The sequence below is a fragment of the Oryzias melastigma genome, linkage group LG9 (genome assembly GCF_002922805.2).
Source record: "Oryzias melastigma strain HK-1 linkage group LG9, ASM292280v2, whole genome shotgun sequence".
Lineage (NCBI taxonomy): Eukaryota > Metazoa > Chordata > Actinopteri > Beloniformes > Adrianichthyidae > Oryzias > Oryzias melastigma.
The window spans coordinates 15,347,479-15,371,783 of NC_050520.1; the positions used below are offsets into that span (position 1 = coordinate 15,347,479).

Below are 24,305 nucleotides of genomic sequence, written 5' to 3' on the forward strand. Positions count from 1 at the left end.
GAAGGGAATTGTAAAGTTTTTCTTCTAAAATATTCAAATGTTCCGAATTCTCCATCAGTCTCTCCTCCTTTATGTGATTGTTTTCTGCTTTACAGACGGGTGCTTCTCTTCTAGTCACAAAGTTAGTCTCTGGAGCCTGTTGAGTATTTCAATGCTTGATATTCTGTGTCTTTACTCACTAACCTTTTTCTGTCTTTTAATGTTTTGTGGGGTAATTTTGCTTCATTAACAAAATCTAATATGGTCGGGCTTAAAAGCTCTAAACCAGAGCGGGGCAGCCTGTATTTTAGGTTAATCTACAATTCTGCGTACAGCTCAAATATTCCTGAGCCTTTTAATAAACTCCAGCCGTTTATCTGAGATAATACAAACATTGACACAGCGGTCCGCACAGGCACATCCATACACGCTAGATTATCAATCAGAATAACTGTACGCTTCATATAGATCTGTCAACACTTCAGACCCACATGGCTGATGCTATAATAGGAACGTGTTGAGAGACACTCATAAATCAGTCTGCTCTGTGGGCTAAAAGAAACTAGGTATGATTAGGTGATTTATCATCAGTAGAGCCTAAAACAGTTAAAGCTCCAGTGTTTATGTTTGGATGTGCTTGTGTTCTTATCATTAATATTGTCAGCACCAGCTTGATAAACTATTAAGCTGAAAGTTACTTTACTCTTTTGTTTGATGTTAAATGTATATGTATCTAGTTATTACTATGATGTATACTTTACCAAACAGAATATATTTTTTTCATAAATTACTATATATAAGTTAATAGTCTTCCAAACTAAACTGTCATGCCACAAATTCAGAATTTGTATCAGGTTGAAGGCGCCCTCTTGTGGTTAAAAAAAAAACTAACTAGATATTTTTTTCTTTTTTGTTTTTTTTTAACTAAGGAATGTCTTGTGGTTTTTTTAACACTGGATGCTCTTCTTCACAAGTCCATTCTTTTTTAATTTTTTCTCCTTTTTTCAAATGTAATAAGTTTCCTCAATGAACTGATTGCATTTCTTATGTTTTCTGTATCTGTTTTCCTTCTTCATCTATCAGTGGCCCTCACAGTATTTTGAAGTAAGTGTTTCTATTCGCTGTTTGCAGAGATGGAATTTCAACTTTTATTTATTTGTTAAAACCTATTTTAAGTGTATATTTCAAATAATGGAAACAAATAAAACTAAACTTATATCAAACAACATTAAGATCTCTTTCCAATGCCACCTATTACTGGTTCCAAGCAACTTTTTTAACAACCTCAATGAATATTTTTGACAATAAATTGTTCCTAATGACTAAAAGTCTAAAAATTTGACACTTGATTAAAATTCTTTTCCAAAGATTTGATTCTTGGACTTAAATGCAAAGACTTTAACTTTCTGACTCTTTGATAATTTTGTTGTTTAAAGCTCTTTTGTGCATTTTTTAATTGTACTTTGCTTTTATGTGCTTTTCTTCTGTTAAAAATCCAAGAAAACCTCAGCCACATCCACCGAGGTATTTCATCGGTTTAGAGCTTCACACTAAAAACTAGTAACACGTTTGCAGTGATCTTTCCCCTTACCTGTTTTAAATTTGCAGGTGTTACAGTGTGTTCACGAATCTCATAAAAACATCTGTTTCATTCTCAGTGTTTTAATGGAAATTGTGTCTCCTAGGTTGTATGATCATTCCACTTTTCACCAACATTTCAAATATAATCTTAATATTAACTTTCAAAACTGATAAATGGCATAAATCTGAACTCTTTATAGTGATATTAGAGAGCTTGATTTGTCTTTCTTTTTTAATATATTTTTTCTGTGTTTTCTCCAGAGCTCCCAGACAACATATTGTGGACACAGACATCCATTTTTACCACGTACCTACTCACGCGGACGCCAGTAGAAAGCGGATAATGGAGGACACGGAGGACTGGCGGCCACGCACAGGCACCACCCAGTCGAGATCCTTCAGGATCCTGGCTCAGATCACAGGCACCGAGAGCGGTAAAGACTCTCAAACACACGCGGATACTGAAATTTGAGGGAAAATTATTTTCCTGTGTTACCCATTAAATCTGATTCTGAGCATTCTGATTTTTATTTTCCTAAAATTCCTTCATTTTTTTCTGCATTTCACTTGTATCACAGCTCAAAAAGAGGAAGACGATTCGGCCAAAAAGACCAAGTAAGTCCATGAAATCAGAATACTTTCAGATTGTTCTGATTCTCTTATTTAATTCTATTGCATTCTTGTGTGAAACATTGTTCAACATATTTAATCTTCTAATATAGTGTCATTTTAACGACTCAGATGAATGACATTTATGAAGGAAACTAAAAGTCTTGTATTCATGCGTGACTATGAAAACTTGTCCTCTCTTATCAGCTGAGCCTGATTCCATTTAATAAAAACAAAACACTAGAATCAAATCCAAAGAAGTTCATGCAGCATCATATTAACTTTAATTTGAAATTGTGGCTAACATGACTCCATCTGATACCTTTTGTGTGTGTGTGATGTGGCTTTTGTGTTCCTGCTGGTTGTGTTGTGGGTCAGACGACTCTGCAGTGTTGCATGGTATACAGCCAGTGATTGTGTAGCTCATAACAATGGTTTGTGGTGTTGTTCTTGCGTGTTTGAGGTGGTGTGTCTGTTCTCTTTGTATCCGTAATAATTCCATGCTGTGGTGTTTGGTTCTCAGGCAGGTGTCAGCAACTTCTGATATAGTCTTACTGACCAAAACCCAGTGAGAGCCGCTAAGTGTTTTGAAAAATTCACTTTTTTATGATTTTGTGGTTCTCAAACCATTTGTTAGTAAAATGTAGCTTTTCAATTTTTACAATACTTAAATTTAGATTGCTATATTTAAAAAAAGTTCAATTTCCTTTACTTTTGATATTAAAGCTACCTTTCAAAATAAAATACATTCTTCTGCAGCAGATGAACTTTTTCTCTTTTTACCATAAAATATAAACATGATAACATTAGTGTATATTTTTCAATGTCTACTTGTAAATGCTATAATATTTTATATAAATGTTGCCTCTGAACAGCAACTAGACAATGTTGTGTAGCAGAAAAATAAGAAAATGAAATATTCAGACAAAACAGTTGTGAAAAAATTCGCCTGTATATTTTCCCACATATTTGAATATACACATTAAAGATCAATGTAAGCATCACTGAGTGGTCCAAGTGATAGAACTTGACATAAATCATGTTTAAGCCTATTTTTATCTTTTTATTTTACCTTTTATTTACCAGGAAATCTTATTTTTCAAGGGATACCTGGGCCGAAATGCATCAACCCAAGAAATGAAATACAGTTAAAACAGTAAAATAGAACTAAAATACAATTACAATTAAAATGAACAGTTTGACAATAATTTAAAGGTTAATCAAGATTGGTACAGTCATGTAAACTTTCTATGAAATGTACGAGTTTCATAGAATGTCATTTCTGCTTATGTTTAAATTCAGACACTTCACACTTATGACACATTTGCCACAGTGTCTCAATGATGTGATTTCAGAAAAAATAGCCAACAGGAGGCAGAAAGTCCAAATTTAAAATGTGAATTCTTGTTCATATCTTTTACTCTTTGAGACGAGTAATAGTAATGTTTTTGTTTGTTTTTTATTAAATCATTTTAATTAAAAATAAATTTTCAAAATAAGATTGGGCATTGTTATATCAACATTTTTCTAAGACAAAGCTGATTATTTAATGATTGTTCACGACTGTAGGTTAAACCTTTTATCATAATTTTCCTGTCATGTTAAAAATCAAAATACAAAACTTATGATAAATGAACCAGAATTGAAAACATGTTATTTATTTAAATAATTTCCTTTTTTCTTCAAAGCCACAATAGAGGATTAAATTAGATCTATGCAGCTCCAGAGCGTCAGGTTGCAGACCCCTGCTCTATAGTAGAAAACATGATCTCATAGCCTTGTGTTTATTTGAATTTGGTGTAGGATCGCCACGATTAGTCTACTAATCGACGACTAATTGACCATTAAAATAGTCGACGACAAATTTAAAAGTAAGTTAGTCAATACTTTATATTATATGGAGTCAGAGTGTAGTAAAAATTAAAGTTATAATGGTATTATTGTAGCCTTTTGGTCTATTTTTGCATTTACTAAGATTTTTTAGGCTATTCTGGAGTTCAGCTAATATTTCGGCTAATATTTCAGCTACACGGATAGACTTTTCTACTTTTTAGGCTTGGGGTTTAGCTAATATTTCAGCTACATGCTAGCTGTTTTTGGCTAATTTTGGATTTTTTTCAGTTTTTTAGGCTAGTTTGGATTTAGCTAATATTTCGGCTAATATTTCAGCTACACAGATAGACTTTTCTGCTTTTTAGGCAATTTAGGGTTTTAGCTAATATTTCAGCTGCATGCTAGCTGTTTTGGCTATTTTTTTATTTACTAAATTTTGTAGGCTATTTTGGAGTATAGCTAATAATTCAGCTTCATGCTAGCTATTTTGGCTAATTTTGGCTTTTTTCAGTTTTTTAGGCTAATTTGGAGTTCAAATAATATTTTAGCTAGCTATCAGCGTCAGTGTTTTTAGCTATTAGCTTCATTCATTTCAGCTATCACCTTCAGTGTTTTTAGCTATCAATTTCAGCATCTTCAGCTATCTGCACTAGCATCTTCAGTGGCCAAATTCAGCTTACGGCATTCACACTAGCTGCTATGTATCTAGTTTTTGTTAGTTTAAAGCTATTGATGGTTAAGATGTGTGCTTTACATCCAGTTTGCGCATTGACCCGATTAGTCAACTAATCTGAAAAAATAATCGGTGATTAGTCGACTATTGAAATAATCGTTTGTGGCAGCACTATTGTGGCGGCAGCATTTGTCTTCTGCTCTAAATCCTTTTCCTCGTCTGTTGCAAAAGTTCATTCTTTATCATATCGTCTGGTTTGTGGCATGACCCATACTGCATGTCATTTGTAGTTATCTACGAGTTTATGATTCTTTGCCTAAATCCTACTTTTGTGTCTCTTCTGGTGTTGTTTTTGTCCTCTCTCACCCTTTGTTCCGGTGCTGGATGGAAGGGTAAACAAGGTCAACACTCGGTTGGTGGTTGGCCCCAAGTACAACGAGCTGAAAAACTGGCACCATGAAGTGTCTGCTCGCACCCTAAATGTCCAGTAGATTATTTGTGTGTTTTTGCCTCCGTGGGTCCAACTGACCCTTTCCTGCTTTATTTAACCCTTTAACACCTGAGCTCAAGTGTTTATGTTCTTTGATTTTCTGTCATTTTTTAATTGTTAACACAATCAACATCATTCCAGTAGATTTTGAAGAAGAAAAGCGGCTCGTACGAGCCGCTTTTCTTCTTCAAAATCTACTGGAATGATGTTGATCATGTTAACGGTTGAAAAGTTACCATATGTGATTAAGCGTCACCGGCGACGCCTCAGGTGTTAAAGGTTTAATGTCAGTTGTCAGCTGTAAGAAAGAGACAAAATCTTGGGAAATTTGTGGTTAAAATAAGTAAAGGAAAGTAATGGATTCTGTTTACTTCTGTTTTTGAGACCGTCTTCCACCACCATCAAGAGTTGGATCATTTTCTGCCACAAATGTTAAAATATTTTCAAATTAATAGTTTATGTGTTTAAGCCTTTTAGACATTTACTTCTAAATTTAAAATGTTTTAAATGTCTGTTTGTGGGTTTTGAGTTCTCATGAAGTTAAAGAAAGCCACATTGTGTGTCACTTTATTTTAAAAACCCACTCAAATGAATCTTGTTTTTAACACCCTCTTGTGGCATTTTACTAATAATGGAGGACATATAAAAATTTGAGATCAAAACTGCATTTCTGAAGTATTTCTTTATATAAAATTACTGTATTATTAATCAGGATGAATCAACTTAGATCTACGTACGTTTTTGTTTTCATGGTCTAAGCTGACATCTGGCTCAAAACTCTATACAACTGGATTGCTCCAACATTTTCCGCCATTTTTGTTGCACCAGTAATGTTAGGTTGGGGTTGTGAGGGGCTGTAAGCTAGTGGGAGAGCACGTAAACAGATGGATGATGGGAAGGGAGGGGAAGTTTCTAATAAATTCCTGCAGAAATTATGTCCTCAAAAATGATGCAGTTTTTTTTTTTTTTTTTTTTGGCTAGAAACGGAATAATCATAATTAAAATATCACAGGGAAACGCTTTTAGAAAAGATAATCGGAGTGGGACTTTCCCTTTTGCTTAGCTTACTCAGCTCAGATAATACTTTTGTATTTGCTCAAAGGCATGATGGGGCTTTCTTTACACCTAAATTCGTTGGTAGAAATTAACTTTGACTTTGAAGACGCTTTTGGTCTTTATATATAACTGTGAAACACAAATGGTCAAACAAAGTATGTGCACATGATTCAAAATTACAAGGACATTTAAACATTATACTGTATACAATCTACTATCCTTGAAGTTCACGATGGAATAACTTTTTTAAAAGTTAGTTTTCTGGTAAAATGCACTGCAGGATGAAGGAGTACACAGATGTAAGTGAAGTGATGAAAAGCATCTTTTAAGAACTGAAAATAACTAATCTTGTTGTGAAGACTGTCATTTAGTAAGAGCTGGACGTGTAACTGAATGTTGTAAAGGGAATGTTTAGTGAATAAATGGATTGTTTACTTATTTCAGATGAGTTTCTTAGCAGCTTTGTCCTAAAATCTTGCCTGATACCCTAACGTGTGCATGTAGGAACAGCAAAACACAGAAGACCTTATTCCAAACCTTCCTTTGTGTCTGTACTTCAAGAGAAGTCAATCAACTACTTCAGAAATATTCAAATGTTTTTGTGGCCTTTTTGATTCATATTTGGGCCTGAACAATTCTTAGAGTTACAGCCCACAAAAAATGTTGTCAAACTTTTAAGAGATTTAAAAAAACAGCTGGATTTAAGTTGTTGACATGTCTTCCCTGAACTTTTAAAAAGTTTATCACCATGAATAAATTGATTATGTTTTGTTGTTTCCATCTTTTAATCTGTTTTCTGTGTCTCTTTGCTGAAATGTTACCACGACAGTAGAACACAGAGGGAAATGCACTATATGAAGGTTGAGCTAACACAAAACTCAAAAGCCACATAAAGTTATGATTTGTAAAAGAATACATTGAAATTATTAGAAAAACAGAATTTCAGTAGTCATAACAGATACTTTTTTTTTAAATTGATTTGCGGAAACTTATGGCAGACCAAGAGGGTCTTTCATAAAGTAATACTGTACAGTTTGGGGAAAATTACTAAGAACTTGTAAAAAGCATAAGAAATATTAGTCAGTAAATGAAGAATAATGCAAATTCTTCTTAATTTAACAATTTAAAAACTTAGAATTTCAAAACATTTTTGAATATATATACACACACACACACACATATATATATATATATTATTGACAAATTGTAAAAATTGAGGCTTTATGTTTATATTTGTTTGTATATTTGTTTCTGATTCTCAAAACGTTTCTTCGCTATTTCAAAGGCCCTCTTGGTCCTTCACACCAATGATGAGGGCCGTCATCAGGTCTTCAGCTCAACCATCTTCTGACAAAGCACGTTAGTGATCTACAGAGTCTGTGACAAACCCACAATATTTCAACCATGACAAGATTATTGAAGAAAAAATAGAACATTTTGGAAAACCAACTTATTCTATATTTATTCTATATGAAGTTCTATTTTCTACTGTATCTTACATTGATGAAGTAGAAAACAGAAAATCATAAAAACTTTTTACTAACTTATCACATTCTTTGCATCAACCTAATTATTGTGGCACAAAGTCTTTCCACATTTGTTTGGTAGGTTTTGTCATTTCAATCAGCAGGACTTTTTGGATTCTTATTTTGAAGCTGCAACTCCAGCATCTATATTTAAGCAGTTTGCTGGTCACATATTCAGTAGACTTGGATCGTATGTAGCTCAAGAGGGTGAGTTCTAAAACAGAACTGTTTTTTTTTTCTTCAGTTACTCTTTGCTACCACTAGAGGGATGCACATCCACAGAAAATGTTTGATATATATACTAAAAACATGAAATCAAACGTTTCTTTTTTAAATATATTTACTCTTTTAAGCTTTTATTGAAATTGTGTACAATTCAGTTCTTATCACGTTATGTAGATATTTTTTCAAATGTTAATTTAGTGTTTTTCTTCTTGTAAGTACTTTCTCCCCTGTAGTCATTATGAAATCAGTCAGACCCACGATTATAATCAATCACAGTTACAACTTTATTCAGACTTCACTAGTAAATTCAAGCTTAAATAAACCTTATTTCCTCTATTATTTGTAAAAAATAATAACGATAATTTGCAGAATTATTTCTTTTACAGCCATGATAAATGTTTTCTTACTTAAAAGCTATGCAGTGATTCCACTGAAAGTAGTTTTATGGCATTAAAAAACCATTTGAAATATTCAAACCATGGATGCACCAAACGACATGGTCCATATGTCTGTCCAGTGACGGCTCGTAGCAGCTATGGCATTCTGCGGTCACGGAAGAAGAACTTGGCAGCGTCTCACAGAAATCATTCATTGGTTAGTGGACACAACTGTACACAGTTGAAGCGTGACGCACTAAAAGTGTTTGTGCACGTGCGAGTTGGAGTAGGTGTGTGTAAGGACGGATGGCTTCATCACAGAGCGGCTGTGAATGCACACGCACGGCGGCACGGTGGGTGAGGGCTGAATTCCATCCAAAGAATATCATCCCACTAAATTATAGGCCATCTGTTGTGTGGCAGAGAGCTGCTGGACAGCAGACAGCTATGTTAATAGACCATTTGTTCGGTGCTCAAATGAAACAGATTCATTTGCAGAATGTATATGACTTCTTTATTCCTTTTTTTAACCACATTACACGAGGGGCTTAATTTAGACAAGTAAACATTTGAAAGCCTCAAATTATCTCTCGTTATCGCCTATTATCAACACACAAAATCTCCTAAAAAGGCAGATTACAGTGATTAGAACAGACGTCAACTCAGACACTTCTACACAGATGCAGATTTAAAAAGAACACTACAATGTCAAGACTTTGTTCCTAACATTTTTATTTTTTTTAATTAATTTTAAAAAAGCAAAGCTTTTATCTAAGGACAAATATTGATTTATTTTAGTTTTTTCTGCTGTGTCTATATTAATTTTAATACATCTGAATAATCAACACTAAATGGCTACCATACAACAAAATGCAAGAATCTGCAAAATCCACTTAAGTTCACATAAAATGTGCTTAATTGGCAAAGAACATTAATGAGACTGCAATGGGTTTTAATGAATAGCAGCATGGGAACAACTTGTATACTGTTCTATTTTTTACCTGTCATTATACAATTACCGTCGCTAATCTAAAGAAATGGTTTTAACATGTTGGTTGAGATCATTTCAATAGATGGCTCAACAGCATTTAATCTCTTAGTTTAACTTGGAACAGATTGACACAGACAAGATCTTTCCTGTTTTTTTTTTCCAAAGCTGTTCCTCTTAATGAGCTGATGGTTGATAATGTCTTCCTGTTTCTGATTATCTACTGTTGTGATGTGTCTTCGGAGTACACAAGAGGTAGAAGTAGCAAAGGAACTCCAAATAAAGCAATAAAACTCACTTGCTAAGCTACTTACTAAACATTTAAATAAGTCTAAAACCAAATTACAGGGAGCAACCTGTCTCTGTATTGCATTAACTCGGTCTGTTGTCTGAGCAAAGATTCAGAAAGTTACCATGAATCCTCTGGCTGCCAGGCACACGGTGCTCAAAATGATAAGCCTTTAATGAAGAGAGATGTTCCTCTTCTTGACAGTCACTTTCCAATAAAGATTCCTAAATTAGAACAGTACAGCTTATAGAGTGATTATCTGAAATCTTTGCTAACACAACAGGTCTGGGTACATTCATCACAATCCTTGTCATTACGCTGAAGCTTGTGCCTCTGCAGTTCATTAGTTTTGCACACACTCTTAGTGGCTAGGAAACAAGGCATCTGGATAAGACACGGAATTTAGATCAATCTTTTATAGTTTTTATAACACGGATTAAGAAAAATTCACAACAAGCACTCATGTTTGATAAATGGCAGAAAGCATGACTCTAAACAGTTTAGGTGATGTCAATAGCCTAGCCTGGCGAGGGGGTGCTGTGTGTGTGTATCTTTCGTTGTTGTGAATCAGTGTTGCTGAAATGTCAATTTTACTTGTACTTCAATCTATGCCATTTCCACTGCAACACAAGTCGAAGATGCTTCATTTTTGACATCATATCCTGAAATTCCTCATGGACCTTTTCTGGGCGACTTGTCTTTGGATGTGTTGCTCTTCCACCAGTTTCCCTCGTGATCAATAAAGTTTATTGTCTTGTCTTGTAAGTAAAAAAGAAAAAAATCCATATCAGTAAGACCAACAGACTTTTGCTTAACTTCTTTGACAATAATTCAACTTTTGACATAATCTGTCAGCGAACCATCCTTGACTGATTTGCACAGATGATTTGGCAGAAAATTTTACAGCCTTCCTGACACAACCCTGTATTTATCCAGGCTGGGGACGGGCAAAGGCAGTCTTAGCCTTGGGCCCCTTGTGGCTCCATAGTTGAGCTGTAGTGTGAAGCACCAGTCCTACACCAGGCCAACAGAGACCTCCAGCCACTACATTGACAATAAAACTGACAGTAACAGTGAAAATGTGTTAAATCCCATAACGCCAGATGATTAGTGACCCAGCATGCAAAATAGTCTCCGGTCAGTGATCATAACTCCAACGCCACAGTACAGATTCTCTGCTTTCTTTTCCCACCCATACCTCAGTTTTAATGGGCCCCCAACAAGTTTTCCTTTAAACTCCTCCAGAATTATAAGGTAAGGCCTCACTCACCAATCATCTATCACATAAGGAACCCCACTGGATGAAGCAGCCACTCCCCATGAAGACGTGGTTGGGTAACTGAATCTGGTTATGTCCCGGGACATAAAGCACAGAGACCTGAGATTGAGAATTCCCCCACGAGTCTACTACATTTCTTCAGTGGCTGCATGTGCTCCCATGGTAACAAGAAGACAGTCTTTTTCTACAGGGCTGGATTTTACAGCTCCAGACACAAAGTTGCACTAAAAATCTGAGGGTGAAGTGAAAAAGAGTAGAAAAAAAAAACAAATAAAACCTCTTGAGGATCACTGGAATTTTTTAACCATTGAGTATTGAGGATTTCTTCAGTGTATTCAACACAACTCAGACTACATTAGCATGAACAACTCAAGAAAACCCAGTTAACAGATTTCAGAAAATCCTTTTTAACTAACTGGGAGCTAAACGGTGTGCATCCAAGAAGATAGTCAGCACAAGACCACCACAGGGGACTCACTCTTTAACTGCTCATTCTAAAGCAGTGAGAGGTTTCAATTTGTTTACAGAGGTGTGAGAAGAGGACTGGTCTCTCCAGGACATTTGTGATGTGTGAGCAGCTGGTCTGTAACCTGACAACAGCTGAGTGAGATGTTTTAGATGGGAGGACAAGACAAGATGTCTCCTCTAACACTGAAACTTTTCATTGACTCAGGTTTAAAAAGTTCTGCAGAAATTCACCTCACTGGTTTTTTTAATCCTCGTTTCCACTAAGCAGTCTGGTCCGGTCCCGTATTTTGAGCGTTTCCATTGTTAAATAGACCCATTAAACAGTTGAGACCCATACCTCCTTGAGGGCCCCATTCGTTGTAGGTCCATAGAAAAATGGAACGGGATGGTTGGGGCGGAGCCGCTGTAGCCACCTGCTGATTGGCAGAAAGTGATGGCAATATTAGAAAGCACTAATATAGCACTAAGTTAGGTCTCCTTGGCTGCCACATCACCTGATTTCTGGTTCATTGAACAGTGAGAGATGTGAGAGAAATCAATTTTAAGACTTTATATACGTTTATTGGCATTTCATTAATGGAAACAAGTATTTGATCCCCTAGGTACTCTTAAGAATTCTGGTTTACACAGACCAGTCTCCTGATCACCTAAATTGAAGACACCTGTTTTAACTAATCACCTGTATAAAAGACACTTGCCCATGCACAGGTCTACTTCACGGTGTTGTTGTGAGGATCAACAGAGCCATGTGCTGTCAAATCCTCCTTTCCTTCTCCAGGAGGCTTAAAATGGGTCATGGATGGATCTTCCAGTAGGATAACGAAATAAAACAAGGAAACTATGGAAAGGTTGAAGAAGAATCAAGTCAAGGTCATGGAGTGGCCCCGCCGGTCACCAGATCATTGACATATGTAGAGATGGACAAAGCAAGGCTGTGACATCATCACCCATAGAAAATGTCTTACCTTGGGTTCCAACAAACTGAAGTTAATTCACTTGCCATTTTTCCAGGGTACAAATTTTGTCCAAGTTGGTCTGAGTCATCATTTCTATGGCAACCAATCTTGCTAATCAGGAGTGAGATTGCTGGAAAGCCACACCCCTTCCACTAAAAGCGAGTGAATCTGTCAATCAAATGTTTCAAATGTTCAAAGTCAGGGCCAGTAGGGAACACATGCTCTTATTGAGGCATCTGATTGGCCAGTTTATAACTTGCAATAAAGAAACCATATCATGAAAAGAACATGTTCAGATGAGACAAAAGAGGGTTCAAATACTCATTTCCTCTCAATGAAATGCGAATTTCTTGACTTTCTGTCTCTTACTTTCCAAATAAACTCATCATTAATACGACAGTTTCTTTTAAGTGAGCAAACCTTCAAAATCAAACTGTAAAAATGGGGGTGGGATGTTGTTGTCAAGGTGTGACAAGTAGTATCCAGCAAGAATTTGAGGTTTTGGGTGCCATGGTCTGTGACACCAAACCAATCTATTTCACCACAACACATTTAGGCATCAACTCTGTTTATTTACCCAATGTATTTTTGAGTAAATCCACCAGCTATGCTTTGCACGGATCATTTAATTTTATGAATGTTCCATATGTTCAGCCTAAATATGTCTCCAAAACCAACAGAGACCAGAGGGGACGTTTATACAAAGAATATTTTTAGTCCACACAGACATGCAATTTAAAGTGTTGTGTCCCACTCCATCTCTCTGCTTGGTCTTGCCTCCTATTATCTAAACGATCACGACTTTGTTTCTCGATGTCACCCTTACGGTATCGCTCATCCAAAACATGCAACCACAACTTCAGGTAGCTATGGCTGCAGTTGCCATAACACCATGAGTATCCCTAATAGCTGGACACAAGGGGGAACTCTGTGATGAACACTGACTCGAGTTATCCTGTGTGATGGCGTTATTCCACCCTAGCTCTGCAGGCTCACAGACAAATAAACTGACACCTGTGCTCACATGTTTTTTTCCTCTTTGACAAGAATAGAAAGAATATAATGAACTTTGTTGCCTCTGTACAGTTATGTTTATTGAAGCAGATGTGGACTCAAAATGTAATGCAATTTACAAGAACAAGGGAAAGCATAAGTCATTACAAAAACACCAAAAAGTGCATTGTAGTTTCCAAGAATGTACAATTATGATCTCATGGGCCATTTTATTAGTTAAAATTACATGCAGGTACTACTTTCTTGTTTTTTGTCTGTTATTGAAATATACTCTAATCCTGCAGATTTATTTTTTTTGCAATAAAAACAAATATTACAGCTTTTACTGTCAGCCCCTCTATACAGAATGTGTGACCTATAGTCTGTTCTTTTCTGGTTAAAACGTGGTGTTTACTGTATGATGAAGTGAACTGTTCTGGCAGCAGCAGCAGTCTGTGTTTTACTTTGTTTCTGCTCCGTCAGCAGGTACATGCTCGGGGGGGTGGTTGACTTTATTCTGACATTAAGGAAATGGACTATAAAAGATTTTTTTACTGTCAATTTTTGTATATATATAATTGGAAGTTAAATGAGGTGTATTATATTAAATCTCTAGACAGAAACTCATTGTAACTGAATGTTTTAACATAAGCAATGTTGTTAGGGGAATAATATGTTATTTGTGGAACATGCAAATGAAATTAATAGCATATGAAGGGATTTAAATGTAATTATTGCTTCCTTTTTTTCCCCTCACAGTGGACGGAGTGAGGAACCTGAGCTTAACTCTCATGAGTGTGCGGTTGTGAAGACTATGATCAAAGGACCTCCTCCAACCCAGAGTAAGCACCGAGTTCAATCTCTGACCCATACTGATCCTTAGCTCTTTAATCAGTTGCACATTCAGTATGTATTGACTGAAGTAGTAGTTAGAAAATTTTTTTTTTTTTTTTTACATTGTAGACTTGGCATTTTTAAACTGGGTGGAACATCAAAGTGTAAAACAGAATTCATTTTTTAAAACTGAAAAGCATAACACATTTAAAAGCTTTTTAAAACTTTAAATGAAGAATGCAAATTTTGTATTTTTAAGTCTTCTGATAACAAATTCTGAACTGCATTGACTCTAAAAATACAGATTATTTTAGAATAATACATATATATTTATTTTTAGAATTTGAAACATGTTCACACGTAAGAAAATCGTCTCTCAAATGCAAAAATCTATGCCCTCATAATCCTATCAGAGTATGTGTAAAACTGATTTACTGCTGCAAGACTAAATGTTATTACAGCCAGTTGGCAAGTAGAGAAAAAGCTTATTTTCCATGGTTTAGCCTTCACATGTGTCAAGAAATAGTTCTTTGGAGACTTTTATTCTTTGTGTGTGTGTTTTTCCTGCTAAAGGTCATTAAGCAAGCTCCAGGCACCTTGCTCCATCACATGTGCAGGAGCTTTATTGTGCGAGAAAAATAATATTTATTAAAGTGACCTGTTGGGAGCTATGAATAAAGCTTTGTTAATAAAAAAAGCCAGGTAATAGGTTAGGGATTTACCTTAGAGCCTATGCGGAGAAAAATATATATTTTTTCCTATTATTACACCTGGCAAAAGGTGTAATAATAGCTCTATTCTTATTTTTTTTCTTTCACAAATCTTCCTTATTGTTTTTACATGAATGGATGTTCAAATCAAAATGTATCTTTTCTGTCACAAAAAAAATAAAAAATAAAGAAATCACCAAAATGTTCATTTTTAGTGTGAAGATCAAAGGCCAGGCCACGTGTTTCGCCAGGTGTCAGGATTTCAGCAGATGGGAGTCTGTTGGTGGTCCATGCTCGCTCGTGGGGGTTTGGTTATGTGTATTCATGCACACATGTTGCAGGAATGTGTTGAAACTGACAAATATTCAGTGTCTTTCTGGAGATTGATGTGGAGAATCCACCGCAGTGACAGAAGAAGTCAGCCATCTGCATGCAGCACCTCTGACACCTGCTGGGTGTGTAGTCAAAGAGGGCAGAGGTCAAATAACTTACAAACTTGGGCAAATATATATTCAAATCAAGAGGAAGTGACTTTTTTTTTTAACTATTGCTGCCATTTCCAAGATTTGTAATTTGTATTCTTATATTTCAATCAGGCCACAGTCCACACACAGGTTTGATCACTCCAACTTTTGGGATGAAAGGTAATAAGGTCCAAAAGGGTCCAGTTCCAGCCAGACCTTTGCCTCAGCCTCACCCCAAAGACGAGGACTCCCTGGTCCAGATGGCAGAACATATCCCTGCTGGAACTCGAACTCCCATGTGTGCCCACTGTAACATTGTGATCAGGTGAGTGACAGAGTTTCTTCACACACAAGAAGCCCACATGTTCAAATAGTTCTATTATTTTAAAATAACTTCTGTCATTTATACACTTGTGCAACATATTTCCATTGCTCAAAAGAATAAAGGGACCACTACAAAAACACACCCTATACCTGAATGAATTCTTTACATAGTTGCATGTGCTGACAACACAACCACACAAAAAATATTAATGGAACTTACATTTACTAGCATATGGAGGTCTGGATGTGGAATACTTAAAATAAAGTAGAAAAACATACTACAGCCTGATCCAACTTCAATGTAATGTGTCTTAAACAAGTCAAAATGAGGCTCAGTAGTGTGTGGCCTCCATGTGCCCATATGACCTCTCTGCTACTCCTGGATGCGTCTGATGAGGTGGTGAATGGTCTCCCAGGTGAATATCCTCCCATACCTGGACCAGACCATCGGCCAACTCCTGGACAGTCTGTGGTACAGCCTAGCGTTGGTGGATGAACCGAGACATGATGTCTCAGGTGTGCTCAGCTTGATTCAATTCTGGGGAACGGGCAGGCCAGTCCGTTACATCAATACCTTCCTGCTGACATTCTCCAGCCACATGAGGTCTAGCATTGTCTTTCATTAATAGGAACCCAGAGTCAGTCACACCAGCAAATGGTCCCACAAGGAGGATTTCATCTCAGTACCTACTGCAGTCAGGCTAGCTCTGGTGAGCACATGGAGAGCTCTGCAGTCCTCCAAAGACATGCCACCCCAAACCATTACTGACCAACGGCCAAACGATGATGTTGGACGATGTTGCGGGCAGCAGAATGTTTTCCACTGAGTTCCCAGACTGTAACATCTGTCACATGTGCTCAGTGTGAACCTGCTTTCATCTGTGAAGAGCACAAGGCACCAGTGGTGAATTTGCCAATCATGGTGTTCTCTAGGAAATGCCAAACGCCTTGCACGGTGTTGTCTGTTAGCACAACTCCCACCTGTGGACATCGGGGCCTCATACCACCCTCATGGAGTCTTTGTCTAACAGTCTTTGCAAACACATGCCCATTTGTGGCCTGATGGAGGTCATTTTGCCAGGCTCTGGTGGTTTTCCACCTGTTTCAGGAGGAGGTAGTGGTCCTGATGCCGGGTCGTTGCCTCCTCCACATCTCCTGACGTACTGGTCTGTCTCCTGGTAGTACCTTCATGTTGACACAGCAAACTTTCTTGCCATAGCTCACACTGATATGCCATACTGGATGAGTTGCACTATCTGGGCCACTTGTGTGGGTTGTCTACATTTCCACCCACTACTCCACAAATGGCGCTAATGAAGAAATAATGCTGTCAGAGGTGGTGAATTTCTTAAAAATAAAAACAGAACTTCGTGGAAAATATATTAAACTGAAATAAATACTAGTATATATATAATACCTCAACAACATTATTCAACGTCCGTTTATGCATTTATTCATCACCAGAACATTTGCTTGTGGATTTTTTCTCTCTTCAGAGGACCGTTTTTGGTAGCAATGGGAAAATCATGGCATAAGGAGGAATTCAACTGTGCTCACTGCCGCACGTCCCTGGCAGACATAGGCTTTGTGGAAGAGAATGGATGTGTGTACTGTGAGCACTGCTATGAAGAGTTCTTCGCTCCAACATGCAGCCGCTGCCAGGCCAAGATACTGGGGGTGAGTTCATAATGTGTTCATGTAGAGAAGGAGCTAGAATCCTCATTTGTCTTCGTATTCAAGTTGGTAAATCTGCACAATTGTTGTTTCTTAGATCATAAGTTTTTTTCTTTTTTCTCGATGTTGTATTTTTTTTACTTTTGAATATCTTTTTTGAATCTGTTAATTAACTGTAGACTTTCTTAGAAGTTCAGAAAATATTGGATCTTTGTTAGATTCATTAAGAACAAACTGTTTTTTTTTCTACAATAGATCTGATTAATATGTGTAGTCATATATTAGTGGAATATGCATAAGAGTACTGACTTGTCACTACTAGATCCCAATTCTTAGACACATCTAGTCACATTCTTTATGGTATAAATTATCTTTGAGCCAAATCTTGCAAAAATGTGTTCAAAATGTAAAAAGTACGCCTCACTGTTTAGTATATGTGTTTAGGGTTCAATGATAAAAGGGTCTTGACAAATGCATTTGTACTGCAATTCAAAAGATTTAAGGTTCAGGGAAGTTCCTACACTTTCAGAGGATTACTCAGTTTATGGAGAACACCATCTGACGAAAAAGGTTTAAAGCATATCAGGATGAAGGGTGCAGGTGTGGGTCAAACACGAAGAGTCAAGAAGCTAAAATCACTCTTCTGAAATTAATCCCTCACATGTTCTAACCTCTCTGGCCTCAATCCCTTTCAACCCTCTATTTCTCACACATTTTCAGCCAGCTTACAGCTTCTAGTTAGCCTGTTTTCTCACTCCTCCTTCCTTAATCCTTCTTTTAACTCCTGTTTTCCAACTTCCCATCGCTCCTCTGTCCAGTCCTGTTCTCACAGTTTAAAGGTGGGAATGAAACACGCCGGTCAGGTGATGCGACTCAGGAAAAGAAAAAAGAATATCTAACGCTGACATGCAATAAAGAGCAAACCACAATAGTGGTCTTTATTGAACCCATTTGTACAATCTAACTTAACAAAGACTCACCATAAAGACTGAAATTGTTCTCTCAATAAAAGACATTCTTCTAAAAAACTTCACGTTTTCTCTGCTATTTCTCCCTACTCTAAAAAAAACAAATATTTCAAAGAAGTTGCCTAATATGTCTAAGTACTCCGTTTTTTATGTTATCTTTGCACATTCAGGAGGTGATAAATGCCCTCAAACAGACCTGGCATGTGCACTGCTTCATGTGTGCTGCCTGCCAGCAGCCCATCAGGAACAACACCTTCCACCTGGAGGACGGAGAGCCGTACTGTGAGCAGGGTGGGTGATCATGAGGAGAGGCCTGTTTAGAGCCGTCCACAGTAACAGTTACTGCAACAGTCTATGAGGTTACCAACTCATCATCAGATTTACATCCATCTGAGTTATAATAGTAGAATTGTATTACAGATTAGAACCAATAGATAAATGTGTAAAAAAAAAAAAAAAACACTGGAAAACTGAAATTTTAAGCTGTATTTCTATCTCAGATTAAAAGAAAAAATATTCATAAAAAAAAAAATCACTTACGATGAACTAATCTCAGAAAGCAGAGAAAATATGTAAAATCTTATTTTAGCCATATGTATTACTTTAAGTGTTCATCCCAAATTCTTACTCATTGAGTACTAAATAAATCATAGAAAAATAAGAATTTTATGTGACATTCATAACAGAACTTTACAGAAACAATGATATCAAATGTAAAAATTAATCTGTGCATAGTAAGGTCTCTATTTACTGTAACTTTACCAATTTCTTTACAAAAAATCTGTTTCAAAATGCAATGCAATTAGGGAAAAAACTTAATTGCATTTTTTTTTTTTTTTACAAATGTCAGTCTCCTCTTCCTTGGGAATATTTATAATATTTGGGATTACTGCAGAAATGAGTAATTTGATGAGTCATACAAACATGCATATTGAAATGTGACCATGAATGGTGTGATTGAAAAGGAACACCGTCTACACCTGTCTTCAGCAAAAACAATAAGTTTGAAGTTTTTTTAAACAAGTTTTGAAAAAAAATAATCTGAAACTGTTTTGGAAGAATGACATGGGACAATATTTTAAATAAAAAGCACAATCACCTAATACATGGAGTGTTGGAGTGAGTGTGTGTGTGTTTTTTTTCTTTTTTTTTGAGCAAGACTAAAAAATATTCACAAATTAAGGGATAAATAGTAAAATTGATAAATATTACAACTTGAACTGATATTTCTTTTTAAATCTTTTGTGGAGTTTCCCTTTTTTTCAATCACACTTTTTACTACTTTGACATCTCTGCAGAAGAAATTCTATGATAGAACACACCTGCTCATTGTATTTAACATGTTTATTCTTATTTCTTCCTAACAACAGACTTCTACAGTTTGTTTGGGACCAGCTGTCATGGCTGCGAGTTTCCCATTGAGGCCGGAGATAAGTTCCTGGAGGCGCTTGGTTACACTTGGCATGACACCTGCTTTGTCTGTGCTGTAAGTATTCACAGAAATCGCAATAAACCCGGTACAGACCTAAAATATACATCATGATTTGACACCGTATCAAATTTATTTCAAGTTTTTGAAAAAAAATCAACAGCATTAATTGATTTAAAATAGAACATCTGAATAAAATAGACGATTATTTTATTATTTTTAATTATGTAGGATGTGCCACAGACCAAGACTGATAAACCCTTAATGTAAAGTGCTTTGGGTTTTCGAGGAAGGCAGTATACGCTATTTACCATGACAGCTTTTGTGTGTTGTTGTGTAGCCAGTTCAGGGTGTTTCCCGCCTTTGCCCAATAGTATTTGAGATACATCTTAGTAACTGCCTTACCCTGAAAAAGACTTGCAGGTTTATCCCTTAAAACAAACAAAAAAAAGTTTACTCTGATTTAGTGTTTAACAGTAAGAAATAAATACATTTTAATATACTTTCTGCTTAATTTTTTGTCGTTTTTTATACTCATTTATGTACACTTGTGTGTTTGTGTTACAGGTGTGCTGTAACACACTGGAGGGTCAGACGTTCTATTCAAGAAAGGACAAACCTCTTTGCAAGAAACATGCAAACACACTAAAAATATGAATCCTGGATCGTTCATGTCCTCTCTGCTGCCATCTTCTTTGCTACAGGAGAGACTCCTATAGGTGTAAGGCTTAGTTTAAGTAAGAATAATAGTCAAGCATTAGTCATTCCTGCATGTTGGCGGATTGTTCTTTGTTATAAGGAGCGAGACTTTTATGTTGATTCAGAATCTCAATTTTTTTTACTGGAAAATGACAGAGCTCTTAAATAAATAGTAGATATGCTTAATAGATTTAATGCACTCATACGATGGACAGTTTGACTGTTGAAAGGAGCAGATAATAGATATTTGTTTTTATTATCTAAAAGCCATTTTAATCCCTAAAAAGTATTCAAAAATATCTGTTCATAGTCGTGCTATTGGTAGGCTATAAAAGAGAGATTTCATTCGCATTTGAAATAAACTGACTCTTATTTTATTGCTTTAAATGCTGTTAATAAAATAGATTAGCACAGCAAAACAGTAAAAAATATGACTGCAGAGGATTTATTCCTCTGTGTGACTGCAGACGAGGCAACAATGTAAAATTTTTACATATTTACTTGTACTATATAGGGCCATTTTCAGCAAAAATAGTATCTTTGGTTGTATTTTTTTCAATTTTGACAACTAGATGTTTCCTTACTATAAATATATCCTTTCAAAAAGCGTTCTATACAAACATACTCTATCTCATAAACCACTTACTGTTGAATTCTTTGAGGATTGCTGAACATATTTTTCTTTTCAGACCTTTTCATGCATTCTTTTTGCAGATGTATTGTATTATGTCTCTTTTTTTATGAGTAATGCAAAAACATATAGTTTGTGAGACTGGAGCCAATGGAACAAAATAACTGTGCATTCTTTGTCATCTATATGTGGCTTGACCATTTCACAAACATGATGACACTGGAGTGGGCTAAAACTTACAATATAGTAGCAATATTTGACAGTGGGCAACATCACAAGATGTCCCTAACTCAGTAACAAGAACATGCTTGATTTTGAGTAAATATATACATTTCTTCAATTTGAAAAAAAAAAATGTAATGAATTGCTGCAAGAGAAGTTAAAATATGCATAACCGGTTTAAACCAAAAAATTACCAAAATTACCCTTGAAAAAACAATCGACGTATATATGTAGTTTGGTGCAAAAGTCTTCCGCCGCCATCATTCTTTTTTCTTTCAAAGAATCTTCCAATTGTTTAAGTTCTGACTCTTGTTTTTGGTGGCAGACCAAATGTTGTTCCTAAACCATGAAATGTAACATCAATGTGTGAATAAACAAACGGAATAAATGGCAACTGTCAAGTGATGAACCTGTCTTTTGTTTCTACTCAACCATTTGTTATTAACCATTTGGTACTGGAAATTTTTCAACGAAAAACCTTGTTTACTTCCATGACCTTCATTACATTTGATAAAAAAAAATGTTTTTGGGAATTGTTTACTTTTTTTTTTTTTTTTTTAAGAAAAAAGCAAAGTCACATTAGGATATTAACAGGCTAACTTTGTAAAATATGGATTCCTAAAAAATATTTATGAAAAAAAATAGATTTGTACAAATTGATGTTATGTGAATTGACAAATAGAACATTTAATCACAATTATGTAGCCCTGTTCCTTTATATATATATATATATATATATATATATATTTTTTTTTTTTATATTTCAGCTTGCTTTTACTACACATATATTTGCATTAATGTAAGACTAATTCATTTCAGCGTTTCTGCATTATGAGTAATTTGTTTGTCAATAGGAACAATTATGCCTTAAACTTTGGTTTGTCTACTTAAGTGAATAAAGACGTTCATTATTTAGTTAAACCTAATTGAAATGTTGGATTTTCAGATTTGTACTAATGAATTAAGTAAAAAAAAACAGTTTCTATAAATACTGAAGAGCACGAGATGTGAAATATTTTGTTGAAGAAAACCTTTTCCAACATCCTTTTTTTTGTACATTTGTTTTTATTTTGTAGTGCACAACTTATATGGACACAGAGGTAATAAGCAAATAAATAAAAGTGTACATTCATACATTTAAAAATAATACCTATTAATGTTCATTTTATTTACACCAAAATGTGATTTGCATGTCAGGGGCATCCAGCAAGAAATTTGTCACACATTCAAATAGCAGTGGCTGATGCTAATTTGACACTTTAATCTGAAATCAGCATTAAAGTTATTACAATGAAAAGAAAAATAGGGAGAAAACTGCAGTTTATTCATATATTCTTTTCAGTTTGTGATTTTGCCATGCTAAGCCTCTGGTGTTTGAAAAATAACCACAAGGTGTAGCTGATTTTAAATTCAACACATCCAAAATACAGTTAAGAAAGAGTTCGATTTAAGTGTTTTTTTCTGTCTGTACTTCAAAACACATTTAATTTAAAGTGAATTTTTACATTACAGATGTTCACTGGACGTGGATCAGCAGAATATGTTTACAGCTGTAGCTGTAAGGGTCTGCACACTGCACACCAGGCTCTGTTGATAGGTGCTGGTAGGTGCTATCCCTGGAATGCCTTGCAAAGGTCTGCCACAGCAATGACCTCTGGACTTCATAATAAGATATTGTTGCTGTAAGTGCAAGTTATGAATAATCTTATGGCCAACAAAAGTAAACACTATCCACCTACTGAGTCAGTGTGCATGTTAGCTATCCCTGTGCACTGACTGGAAAGAGTTGTAAGTATTTCGCTGTTATTGTTGATGGGCGTATTGTGAGGTGATGCTGTTGATATGGCACAGAGTGCTTTGACTAGGTCATAGGACTACTGCACAGTATCAAAGTATCAGTAAAAGACTAAAAATGAAAATCAAGAAAATAATCAGAACAACAGAAAAAAATTGGAAATAGTAAAAATCTGTCAATAAATCGATTAATCATGTTAATTTTAAGCGTTTTTACTGTAACTTTAAGATAAATAGATCCCTCTGTTTATTTTATGTTGTATATGTTTCTGCAGAAGTAAAATTTAGAGACAGATGGCCTTAAAACTTTTATTTTATTCAAAGGCAGATTGATAAATTCCTTTCTTCACATAATCTTTGTAAACAGAGTAAAAGTCATACAATTCCAGCGTTTCTGACATTAAAGTGATATATGTTAAGTCTATGGCTGCTGTTTGCTCCAAAAATAGATGGCTGGATGGCTCAGTGGGCTAAGCATAGGGTTTGCACCCAGGAGACCTGGGATTAATCCCCAGGGTATCCACTGATCCCCATCCAGATTGGGTCCTTAGGCAAGGCCCTTGAGGCTGCTGCCTAAATGGGTCCCTGTGCCCTTCAAGTACAGGGTTGCGTCATGAAGGGCATCCTCTGCCAAATCACTGATACGGAATGCTGTGGCGACCCCAAATTGGATAAGGTGAAGAAGAAGATTTTTTATTTTTTTTATGTTAAGCACTTTGATTAAATTTATTTTTCTGGAAAGGTACAAATAAAGTTTGACTTGATTTGATTATTGTACATTTATCTGTTGAAATTGGTAAGGTTACCTCTTATTATTTATGTAAAATTGTGTTATACAGCGTTTAGTTCTTTGGCTTCCCGGTCAAAATCCATTAACCAGAAGTTGCGGCCCTGTCTCATTTTGTCTGACATCACAGTAAAAAGGGTCTATTGGATAAAACATTTGAAATATTGACAGTTTTGTTTATTTGTTGTTTTATTTATTTGTAACGAGTGTAATTATTTATTTCAATGTATTTATTTAGCTCACTTATTTATTTATCTATTTATTAGTCTTAATCCTCGGTGTTTGTAGTGTTCCCACAAAAAGGTGGGCACTGGGGGGCCCCGTCCTCGTGCCGGCCCCTGGACCCGTTGACTGAAGATCCGTCCGTGTGCAGAGGGAGACGACGGAGCCTGAACGAAAAAGTTTAACTTTAAACGACTCGCCTCTCCGTTTGGCCGGAGTAGCATG

General features: G+C 35.8%; 1 protein-coding gene across 4 annotated transcripts in view; it reads left to right on the top strand.

Moving 5' to 3' along the window:
* pdlim5a (PDZ and LIM domain 5a) overlaps positions 1 to 21,410 on the top strand; it is a 55,153-nt gene extending 33,743 nt beyond the window's left edge. The window contains exons 5-15 of one of the 4 annotated variants that reach the window (XM_024276112.2): positions 96 to 121; positions 1,063 to 1,083; positions 1,480 to 1,503; positions 1,822 to 1,994; positions 2,139 to 2,175; positions 14,082 to 14,164; positions 15,463 to 15,655; positions 17,151 to 17,331; positions 18,467 to 18,587; positions 19,667 to 19,782; positions 20,293 to 21,410. In XM_024276112.2, coding sequence (XP_024131880.1) covers positions 96 to 121; positions 1,063 to 1,083; positions 1,480 to 1,503; positions 1,822 to 1,994; positions 2,139 to 2,175; positions 14,082 to 14,164; positions 15,463 to 15,655; positions 17,151 to 17,331; positions 18,467 to 18,587; positions 19,667 to 19,782; positions 20,293 to 20,382 — 1,065 coding nt within the window. In that variant the 3' untranslated portion in view covers positions 20,383 to 21,410. The remainder of the gene's footprint in view (positions 1 to 95; positions 122 to 1,062; positions 1,084 to 1,479; positions 1,504 to 1,821; positions 1,995 to 2,138; positions 2,176 to 14,081; positions 14,165 to 15,462; positions 15,656 to 17,150; positions 17,332 to 18,466; positions 18,588 to 19,666; positions 19,783 to 20,292) is intronic. The other 3 variants (XM_024276113.2, XM_024276115.2, XM_024276111.2) reach the window with 3 other exon arrangements.
* Positions 21,411 to 24,305: the final 2,895 nt, after the last annotated feature.